Here is a 12,232-nt window from a genome sequence, read left to right on the forward strand (position 1 = left end):
TTATAAACTATAAAAATAAACCAGAAAATATGCCATTGTGTTTTAAAATGGTCAGTCAACAATAAAATAAAGTTAGTGATGCTTGTTTTTACAGCAACACAAAGTGGATTAAATGAGGATTCTGATACCACCAGCATACCTTACAAATTACTGACATACAAAAATGCTTTACTAGAAAAATGAATAAAGTATTTGATACGAAATTTGTTAAAGAATAAATACGAAGAGCAAAAATAATTTTGAAAGGTTGTATTCTCATCATCTTAACAGTATATTTCATCAGCTAAATTATATGATATTTGAAACCAGATTAGCAAAGAATTTTTAAATAGAAAAATAATATTCCAAATTACAAGGTTGCAAAATAGAAATTCATACAGGTCTAGCGTTTGGTCTTCTCCCCTCCTTGCTGTTGATGAGAAAGGAAACCAGTCCAGTCAGCTGATAACCTCTTACTCCTATTGGGGATTAAATAATTAAGCCCCTCAGATAATCAAGAGTTATATGTGCATCGATCAAAATTTATCAGAGATTGGTGTGAGAACAACCTGTATTAGATTCACCTGGGGAGCATATTAAAAACAGGAATTCCTGGGCTCCATTGCAAGTGTATTCAATCCAAATTGCCCAGGAAGATGTGTTAGAGTCTGTGATTGAACAGACCCTGCAGGTAATTCTTATGTTGCCTAAAATGTTAAGTCTATCATGAAGGAAGGTCTAGGAAAACTACACACCAAAATGTCAACTGTGTTTTTTTTAAAGATGGTGGTAATTCAGAGAACTTTGCTTTCTTCTTTGTGCTCTGCTATATTATTTAAATATTATATAACAAGCATGTATTATCTCTCTGGGAAAAACTAAAATAAAAGAAGTTTCTAAAGAAAATGAACTGTAGTCCCCACAGTGACATTCTACTGTGGTGGTTACATGTTGGTCTTTCCAGCTACAGAACCTTCTGCCTTTCACATTTTTATCCCCCAAAAAGCATATTGACATATAGTTTCTTAGTTGAAAATTGTGATCAAATAAAAATTTAAACTATTGATTACTTATTTTAGGTTTTCCAACTTCATTTCTCTAATACAGCAGATATTGACAACGATATTTTTAAGGAGATGGAGAAAGATGTTAAAATTACAGAAAGTGAGAGTAAGTGTTATAATTAAATTTAATAAAGTGATTAACATAAAAGACAACCTGAACCGATGTGAGCTTTGTTGATATTTTTTAGAACATTTTTGATTAGTGATATTTTGTTCTATTATTTTTTCCTTGTGAGCCCCTTTAAATTTTGTATAATTTTACCACATGTTATATTACAGTATATGCATATATAATTGTGATGGAGAAATACCAGGGCTTACATAGCCCTGTGAGTTTATAGCACGTAGATATTGCAGGTAGAGACCAGTATTGTGTGAGGAGCAGCAAAGGCTACAATAGTACTGCCTCTGCAGTGGGACTCCATACGGTCCGTACGTTACCAGGCCAGGTCACGCAACTCCAGCATAGTCATCTCACATGAATTGGACACCCATCCTCTGCCGCTTTGCGGTGTGCCGGGGGAGGTGGGGGCAGAGATGTACATGACAAGGTCCTTGTTCCAGAGGAGCTGATAGTTCGCTGTAGGATCCCGACCATAGCTTTCCCAGCACCCCGATGAACCTCAAATCAACACCCCCGGTACCATTTTTATGTTCCAGACTTTGAAAGAGATGTCAGCTGTAGCTTCTACTTTCTTAGAATTCCTAAATAATTGTGTGTTACTTTTTGATGTTCAGTTTGGGAGAGGACAGTGTTGGGGCATAAGTTTCCTTCATAAGGTTTTAAGAAAACTCCCACGGCAGCTGTTCCAGCCAGCGAGAGCCCGTCTTCGCAGCCGTGGCAGCTGGGGCCCACCTCCGCTGTCCTGTTCTTCTGGGGTATTTCAGTATCTTGTAAGTGACTAACTACTCTCTGTCTCCGTAGTGACCTGCTCATACCTCCCCTATCCTGACTGACAGACTCTAAAAATATGGAGCAAGATGATGGCTCTAGAGTGTGGAAAGGAGAGTAAATGGGCTCCCAGGGTGAAATACTTTAAACTCTGACTGTTTGATTATTTACTATCTCCTTTTCCTATTTCCCAGAGGCAGCATATCCCCAAAATGTTCCTGGGTGTGAGAGGGACACCCACAAACCATATTATGAAAAAGATAAGTTCATGGCTCTTTCTCTTACCCAAATTTTAAGGGCCATTTATACAATTCAGCTGTCTTAAGAATATGAAAACAATGTTTAAAGCATTATTAAGTATATGGTATGAATATTTGCTCACATTTAATAGACATTAGAGACTGTATACAAACACATTTCCTCTGGTGCTTTCTAGGATATCATGTCTAATCTTAATTAGAAAGTATCTTCTAAATAAAATAGAACATTTGCAAGATTGTAATGAAAGAAGAGTGAGGTTGTTCTCAGTTACCTTACAAATGTTTTTCTCGGCAGAGTTTGACTGGCAGTGGATTGTCTTAGATGGACCAGTGGACACCTTTTGGGCAGAAAGTCTCAATTCCGTGCTCGATGACAGCAGGACATTGTGTCTCGCGAACAGCGAGAGACTGGCTCTAACTAACAAAGCGCGGGTGATCTTTGAGGTGGACAGTCTCTCTCGGGCCAGCCCCGCCACTGTCAGCCGATGCGCAATGGTCTACATGGTAAGTTTGCCAACCTGGGTTTCGTAACAAAGCAAATGTATTGTTTCGGGTCATCTGTGGTCATTATCTGCTGCATTTTTTAATGTTCAGTCTGTTGCTACCAGCAGAGGGATCCCAGTAGGTAAAAGCTTTGTGTCCCCTGAAGGCTCCTAGCCCAGAAATGAGTGTGAATGTAATTACTACTGTTGTTACTACTACTCGTCCGTAGGAATGTCAGCATCTTCCACAACTGTGAGTAAGTAGTGCTTTCGAGAGACAGGTTAGGCTGCTGGTAGGAATTATTTTTCCAACAGAGGAAAGACTGGCCAGAGTTCTTTTAAACCCACTCCATGGCTCTTAGAACTTGTGGAACGTGTTTCCAAGAGGGATGGAAAGAGGTAGAAGACACAACAAAGAATAAGTGTTTCCTATCCATGAAGTTCATTGTTCGCCACTGTTAGCCCAACGACGTTCCGGCCTACTTGACACAAGTTAATGAGTACAGCTAAGCACAGTACACACAGCCTCAGCACACAGCCCCCCCAAGTGTTTGTTGGCTGTGGGACCGTCATTCAAAATCACAGACGTTGCAGAGAAGAGGAATTCTTCAACCTTTTCTGATCACTTACCCTTTAATGAATGATGATTCTAAACCCTATTTAGCGGGGCGGTGGTGAATCACAGCTAGTAAGACGGTAGGTGGGCACTGTACTTTTGTGTATTTACGTAAAATTGTCCTGTGCTTTTTATTGTTAGGATCCTGCTGACCTGGGATGGGAGCCTTATGTTAGCTCATGGCTTTTGAAAACTTCTAAAATGATGAGTCAGTCCGGAGTGGATTGTCTCGAATTCTTGATTAAAAATAGTGTCAAGGATGGACTACAGTTTATAAGGAAACATCAGAAATTTCAGCCATTTCCTGTGCAGGACATAACAATCGTTACAACTCTCTGCAGAATTCTTGATGCTTTCTTTGAATTCATGGATAAAAATGGAGGCTTTGGACACGGTGAGCTTCTCCTCCCCAAGTCAGTGGTGTTATATCATAGCTAGTCAATGCTATTATCGATCGCTTCTTTTTAGATTTTATAAAAGAAAGAAAGGAAGGCCAGGAATTTTCAGTCTACTTGAACCAAAAGCAGACACGTACATGAAACAAACTAAAAATCATTTATAAAGGAGCATATCAATGAAGTGAATTAATATCATACACAAATGTTGACCAATTACAAAGAAAATGAGTATAAGGAATCCATAGAGGATCTCTTATTAGGGAAGAACACTCCTGCTATGTTTTCAAATTCTTGGAGATATAAATAGAGGGCAACACCTGTTCAGAAATCTTAGGTGCCAAGCTGTAACCCTGCAAAGGCGTAACCATGGAAAGTGGGAAAAACAACTGTAAGGAGCAGTCAAAAGCCTGGAGAGCGGTATAGCATCATGGCCGTTGCCAAGAGATAAAGCAGTTAATAAAACAGATGCTGGGAATTTAAAAAGCTTTGATCAGACTACACGTACTTGCACAAGGCACAAGCCCGAGCTCTTATTTCTCATCGGACACTTATCACCCAGAAATCTAGGTGGAAAAAAAAGTTTCCTTGTAGCTTTTCTGGGCTAACATCCCAGATTTTCCTAGCCCTCCCCTTCATTGGGAAGCCTTCCTGGCCCCGGGCTGACGGAGGCATGTGATGCAGGTAGTAGCCTCCTCTCAGTGCGTAGACCTCGCACGCCTGGCGCAGCCACAAAAGCCTGACTCTGGTTGTCAGAGCCTGTGCGGGGCAGGCGTCACACTCCCGGGCCCTGGGTTTCGTGCTCACGCACTTACCATACTGTCCTTGACTTTCTCCTTTGCTTCCGATTCTGAAGGACCTCCCTTTCTTTATTTGTGGTTGGTTGTGGTTATACCAAATCATTGCTCTAGCATCCTACTCTAATTGCCACAGCTAGAGTGTGCTGAAACATAAACTCTCAGTGAGGTATTCGAGGTATAAATTGATTCAGCCTTTCTTGGTGATTTATTTGGCAATAGATGCTAAAAATGTCCTTAAACTCCAGTATTTATTCTAGGAGTTTATTATAAAAAAATAACCACAGAAATGTAAAGGTTTAGCACAAGGAGCTTTATCTGTAACAGAATTATTTATAATCATAAAAATAGCAATAATCTGAATTCCAAAAATAGAATGGATTCATAAGTTATGTGTCATAAGATATTGAAACAGTATCACGTTTCAATGGGAAGACATGAAAATAAGACTTAAAAAGCAGAATGAGAACTAGTTTCTCTTTAATTATTTATTTATGTTTAAATTTTTTAATATTCTATGTTTAATATTTAAATAGTTTGTATTTATATAAAAGACCATGATAAAATACATCAATATTAATGATTATTGTCTGTGGGTGGTGGAATTATGGGTGATTATTTTCTTCTATATAGTTTTCATTAGTTCTACCTGTTTCACAAGAATCCTATGTTATTTTAACAAAGAAAACAAAAGTGATAAAAATAAGCTAAAAGGAAGAATGAATAATCATTCACTTTTGTTTCTCTGTGAAATGGAGGACTTGAACAAAAAAGGTGGTGATGGGGTTAGGAGGGAGACCAGTACAGTGCACCTATTTGATGTTCATTTTGATACATTTCTTATTGGAAAGCCTACAGGTTTCTTCTGCAATGGTTCGATTTATTAGGACCAATTTATTAGTTTGTTATGTGTCCCGTATGTGGAAGTAGTCACCTGAATGTTTTAAAGTTTTCATTTTGGAACAATCAGACTTACAAAAAAAAAGTTACCAGAATAGAATACAGAACAAAAGTATGCAGATTTATGCTTCAGATAAATAAGGATTGAGTCAGACTCTTGTAGGTACATTCTCCGCTCTTTTCTTAGAAAAGTAACTCCTGCTTTGGCCAGGTAAGATAACTCTAAGATAATGTATATAACACTAAGATGTTTTCTTATGACAATTCACAAACTAAACAATGTTAAAAGTTAAACCTCACTAGTTAATCAGCTAAAATTTAAGTCTGGTGTTAATTGTGGAAAAAATACTCTCTCCTTTTAAAGGTGAAAACCTGAAGAACATTTCAACTGAGGAGAAAAGTTATTCGTATCCAAAAGGTTCTGTCAAATTCAAGGATATAGGAGAGAGGTCAGTTACATTCATTCCACAGACACGTTTCAATACCTGCTTGGTGCCAGACACTCAAAGAGGCACAGAATAACTTGTCAGTAAACCAATACTTCTATGACTTTATAACATCAAAATACACATAAATTTATTTTATTTCAGCTTAGATAGTGTCATGTATATCTAATATAAGATCACTAGAGTTTTATACTAAGTTGTATGAATAACATGAATACATTTGTCTAGACTGTACATGTTTCAGAAAAAAATAAAATTGACACGAGTGTGGTTTATGAATCTTCCATTTATGAGCTGAGAAATACTGAACCAGTTACCAGGTATTTTTGAGCTTTGATTTCCTCATTTAAAAAACTGCAGTAATGTGATGTGCTAGATATGTAGAATAGTGCTTGGTGCATAGTAAGTGCTCAATAAATTATAATTCTAGAACTATTAACTCTGCAATTCTTCTGCCATTTTGTGGGACAGGGAAGTCACTGCTGAGGCCTTCCTATGTCTCACACTGAGTCCTTGAGACATCCATGTCACATTTGCCTTTAAATGATAGAACATTCTACATACAGTTTCTATTCCGTCAGCTCTGCCTGCAGATTCGTTCATTTGTACACATCTTGCTTATCAGCATTCTAGCCCAAACCTTTTTCATTTCTTGTCTGTACTGTTGTAATAGACTATGACTTGGTTTCCCCAATTCTTCCTGTCTATTCTCAACCTGACAGCCATATATTATATTTAATTTTTATTAAATAGCAAGCAGCCATAAAAGAATATTTATAAAATATGTGTAAGATAGAAATAACAATGTACAAATATCCATATACACACTAGTTAGTTACAGAATAAACCATATTAATTTACCTTTGAAGACCCCTGTGTACCTAAATTTTATGGTATCCCATCATCTGAGATAACTACTATCTTGGGCCTTGTGTTGTAATATATTTTTCAACTTTGCATGTTTTTAAACTTTAATGGAATCACTCCCTATGTTCTTCTGTGTCTTACATTTTTGTTATGTCCTTATGATCCACTTTCACTGCTGACTAATAGTTCAATGTATAGATATGTCCAATCTATCCTTTGATAAACATATAGGTTGTTTTCAATTTTTGTTATTACAAATACTACTGTGATTAATATGCTTGTACATGCCTCCTATTTATATGCAAAAGTTTGATTTTTTTAAAGCATAAATTAGAATGTTTCTTTTTATGCTCACTTAATAAATTCCCATTAGACTCGAAATGAAGGGAAAACCCCTTGGCACAACTTTAAAAGCCCCTCGTACCTCTCTAGGCACACCTCCTAACCTCTGCCACTAACTACATCTGGGCTTCAATGACACTGGTCTTTTTTTCTTTTTTGTTCTTCAAACTGGCCACGATCCTTTGACCTCGTGGTCTTGGCACTCGTATTCTTTCTGCTTAAATTCTCTTCCTCCTACATTTTGCCAAATCTCACTCATTCTTCAGGTCTCAGTTTAACTTTTGCTTCTTCAAAGAGGCCTTCCCTAATTCTCACAATCTAAATTAGTTATCTGTACTATTATACTCTATGATGTGTTTGACTCTTTATTCTTTTGTGTGTGTGTATTTTATTGATTATGCTGTTACAGTTGTCCCAATTTCTTTTCCCTTTGCTCCCCTCCACCCAGCACCCCCCCTCCCTCCAGCAGTCCCACCCTGTCCATGTCCATGTCCATGTCCCTGGTTTGTGCACATAAGCTCTTCTCTACATCCCCCTGTCTATGCTGCACCCTTCTACTATGATTCTCAATTCCTGCAAAGTACTGGTGCTAAAGGTGCTAACAGACCTGACAGAAAAGATTAAACAGGACAGGGAATAAATGAATACTATACTAAATGAAATGAAGGAAAATCCATACAAACTAGTGGTGAAGGAAAGGAAACCAGGGATTAAATCAAAGAATTGGAACATAAGGGAGAAATAAACAGCCAGTACAGAAGGAGGAAACAAGAATTTTTTTTTTAATGAGGAGAGGCTTAGAAACCACTGGGATAGCTTTAAACATACCAACATCCAAATCATAGGGATGCCAGAAGGAAAAGAGGAAGAGCAATAAATTGAAAAACTATGTGAAAAAATAATGAAGGAAAACTTTCCTAATTTTTGAAAGGAAATGAACATACAGGTCCAGGAAGCACAAAGTTCCAAACAAGTTAGACCCAAAGGCGACCACACCAAGACACACCATCATCAAAATGCCAAAGGTTAAGGATAAACAGAGAATCTTAGAAGCAGCAAGAGAGAAGAGGAGAATTACCTACAAAGAGGTACCTATAAGACTGCCAGCTGACTTCTCAGAAGAAACTTTGCAGGCAAGAAGGGACTGGCAGGAAATATTCAAAGTGATGAGAGACAAAAATCTGCAACCAAGATTACTCCATCCAGCAAAGCTATCATTTAGAACAGAAGGGAACATAAAGTGCTTACCAGACAAGGTAAAGCTAAAGGAGTTCATTATCACCAAGCCATTATTATATAACTTTATTCTTGACACTTCACATGGTTTACTATTCATTTTCTTGTCCTGGAAATAAGGGATCACATTTGTCTTGTTTGGAGTAACTGACATATAGTCAAAATTCAGTAAATATATGCTGATAAACTATTACGTATAACTAGAAATTGCAAGTAGAATTGTACATGTGCATTGTACAGTAATGATTGCCAATTAATTTCAGTTGAGTGATATATTTTTAGGAGTTTTATAACTCAAATAATTTTATGATAATGCTAAATCCTGAACTATTTTAAATGTTTCCAAGTCCAGCCAAACCTTTGTTCAGTCCCTCAGCCTTTTCACTATGGAAGTTCAGGGTCCCAAAGACCAAGATGACCTGGGTTGACCCAGATTGGAGGACACTCCCCAAACTCACACTGCCCGGCTTCAGCCAGGATAAACTAAGTCATCTCTAGGAGCTGGTTAAGAGGAGAACATAGTGAATCACTGTTCACTGTGTCTTTCTATATAAAACAGAAAATTATCAGATCTTCTTCCAAAAGACAGGTAAACTCTCAGATATTAAATTGAGCTAAAATAAAAGTCATATATACTAAAAGTTGACTATAAATCTCTTGTACATACGGTGCTTTGAAAATAAAAAGAGTAGCAGTGTATGATTTACATGACTGATCAAAGGAAAATTATGCATTAACCTAAAATGTTTTATGTCAACATTTAACTATTATAATTTTTAAATGACAAAACTTTGACATGCTATTGAAATAAATTAACTGAATGCTTTCTAAAAATTTCCACCTTCACCATCCACCTGTCTCCTCCAGGGCTGAAAATACATGGTATCTGCAGAAATATCCTGATAAATTAAATATAATGATTCAAAAGCTTTTTGTATTTGCATTTACTTGGGCATTTGGAGGAACTTTAAAACGTGAAGATGAACATGAAAACGATGTACTGTTGTATTACAGTTTTGAACCTGCTTCTCTTGCAAGAGTGACCTATGATTTTGATAACCTTGTTCATGAATTATTTGAAAACAACTCGCAAGTAGGTAAGTTCTGGAAGGAAAAGTCATAATCATGCTTCCTGAGAATGTAAATTTGACCGTCTTCATGCCTGGGCTTACATTGATTAGGCCTATCTTTTAAAACGAGAATATTAAAGGTAAAAGAGGGTTAATAAGTACGCTCCAACACCCTTTCTCCAGTGAACGAAGCTGGAGAAAATTAGATTCCTGGTTGATTCTTGTTGCTACCGGAAGCTATAACTCAATTAAGGCAGAGTAGGGATAAAGTCGGGAAACTTAGGTGCTCAGCCCGGCGGAGCCCGTCAGCTGTATAGCTGGGTCTGTATTATGCAGATGATCATGGGGCAGAAATTTCTGTAGAAGATTATTACAGTTTCTTATTTCTTTTTATCTTCTAAATTATTTTGAAAACCTTACATTGCTTTAGCATTTGTGGGGTTTTTTGGAGCAGTTCTGTTAAGTAGAATCTATCCTAAAATTTAGGAAGAGTACACCTTCCCAATTAGCTGTTACTGATGAAAGGAACTTTGAACAGATAAGGTATCAAAGAGGGACAGTCTATTGCACATGAATATATTTGTTAAATAAAGATGAGAGCTAAAAGCATTACCAAAAATATAAACCCTGCTAGTTTGTCTGATTTAACTCTTAAAGTATCACATGAGGTTACTTGTAAAAGTTCCATTTAAGACATCTGTATGGCAAAGTTTTATTTCCTATGGAAATTAACTTTTAATATCAAAGATAACAGTTGGTATTTATATAGTACAGGGCATATTCTTAGTCATAAAAAGGAAGGAGATCCTGCCGTAGGTGTTAACAGAGTGGACCGTGAGGGCATTATGCTAAGTGACATAAAGCAGACTGAGAAAGACGATCTCACTGGTGTGTGGAATCTTAAAAAGCCAGCTTAGAAGCCATGGTGGCTGCCAGGCGCCGAGGGAGAGGGGGAGGGATGGGGAGATGGTGGCGAAACAGTACAGACTTCCAGTTGTAAGATATGTAAGTAAGTCCTGAGGATTTAATATGCATCAGGGAGACTATTAAGTAATCACACTGTATTGTATATTTGAAAGTTACTAAGAGTAGATCTCAAATGTTCTCACATACAAAGAAGGCAGTTATGTGAGGTGAGGGAGCTGTTAACTAACCTCATTGTGGTAATCATTCCACAACACATGTGTGGATCAAGTCATCACATTTTACACTTTACACGTAGACAGTATTTGTCATTTGTATCTCAATAAAGCTGGAAAAATATAACTTTTTAAAATCAATAATACCAAGTGTTAGCATGGAGGCATGGTAACAGGAACTTTCATGTATTTCTAATTTTAAGATAAAAAGATACAGGCATCCTAGAAAACAATATGGCAGTTTCTAAAATGTTAAATATTCACTTCCCATCTGACCCAACGTTTTACCTCTAGATGTATCTTGAATGCATTATGCTAGGTGAAAGAACTCAACTTCAAAAAGATAGATACTGTATGACTCAATTTATATGACATTCTGGAAAAAGCAAAATATACAAATAGAGAACAGATCAGCGGTTGGCAGGGGTTAGGGTTGATAGAACAGTAAATAGAAAAGGCACATCACAGGGAATTTTTTTAAGGTTTTAGAATTGTTCTGTATCCTGTTTAGCTTGGTGGGTACAAGAATACATGCGTGTGCTAAAAAACTCATAGAATTCTATACCCCCAAAATATGAATTTTACTGTATGTAAAAATGTCATAAATGATTCAAAGGAATATATCAACTATTAACATTTATCTTCATATGGCAAAACTATGGTTAAATTCTTTTGCTTTGTTTATTTTGTATTTTCCAGAATCTATTAAGAAAATTTATTACTTTTAAATAGTAAATGTAATTTACAAGTAAATATCAAAGTTCTCTAATGCATTGGTTTGACCACAACCATATATGTATTACTGGCATTTGATAATATCCAGCACACGGTAATAAGCAGAACCTCTGGGTAAGATTTCAAAGAATCAGATCATGATTCACCTTGCTTTCTGGATACAAAAAAAAAGGCAAAAAGTTAATAAAACTTTGCTTTTATACAAATAAAAATTAGAAGAAAATATAGGCTCATTTTATATATTTGAATTTACCCTTGGTGAATTATTATTATTTCTGCTTCAACAATCAAATCTTTCAAATAGAGATCATATCATTAGTGAAATAGTCCATAAATGAACCTTGTTCTTACTTGGATTTATTTATATTTTTTATTCATTATTTTCAAATGCAGGCATTGACCTGCCAGCTGGCAAACAATCTATCTTTGGGTATTTTGTGGATATACAACAATGTGAATTTGTACCATGGTCAGAATTGCTTCCCAATGTTCAGACACTTATTCAAAGAGGTAAGCGTTATTATAGGAATTATATTCTAATTTCTCTAAAACATTGGGAATACTTTATATATAAAAGTAGTTATGTCAGCAACTTTGAGAACTGATGTATTCCAGGTTTGTGCAGGAACCAGTTAAGATCTACAGGGTGGGCAAAAGTAGGTTTATAGTTCATATGGAAAACAATAAATAACTAATAAATAATATGAGATTAAACTCTGTTTTGTGTACTCACAACTGTAAACCTACTTTTGCCTTACCCTGTATGCTTACAAAACATGTCTTTAAAAAAAAAAAAAAAAACCTTTGAATAGTGCTTTCTGAGAAAGTTGGAGTGTATTTGAGTCAGTCGTACATTGTAAAACTATAGCTCATTGAAAATCTTACTAATGGAAATATTATTTTACTTAGCTGTGATTATTGAAAGGAGAAAAGGGGAGGGGCCTCTTCTAAAATAGGAAAAATGTATGTAAGGACTACACCTGATTGTAAAGGAAACTTGAAATTAGAACAC

The 12,232-nt window shown here is 36.3% G+C and overlaps 1 protein-coding gene across 1 annotated transcript in view; it reads left to right on the plus strand.

Moving 5' to 3' along the window:
* The first annotated feature begins 2,680 nt into the window (after nucleotides 1–2,680).
* LOC149992380 (dynein axonemal heavy chain 14-like) overlaps nucleotides 2,681–12,232 on the plus strand; it is an 85,633-nt gene continuing 76,081 nt past the window's right edge. The window contains exons 1-2 of the mRNA XM_090263288.1: nucleotides 2,681–2,699; nucleotides 11,614–11,730. Coding sequence (XP_090119414.1) covers nucleotides 2,681–2,699; nucleotides 11,614–11,730 — 136 coding nt within the window. The remainder of the gene's footprint in view (nucleotides 2,700–11,613; nucleotides 11,731–12,232) is intronic.

The sequence above is a fragment of the Furipterus horrens genome, unplaced genomic scaffold (assembly GCF_987537825.1).
Source record: "Furipterus horrens unplaced genomic scaffold, mFurHor1.1.pri manual_scaffold_15, whole genome shotgun sequence".
NCBI lineage: Eukaryota > Metazoa > Chordata > Mammalia > Chiroptera > Furipteridae > Furipterus > Furipterus horrens.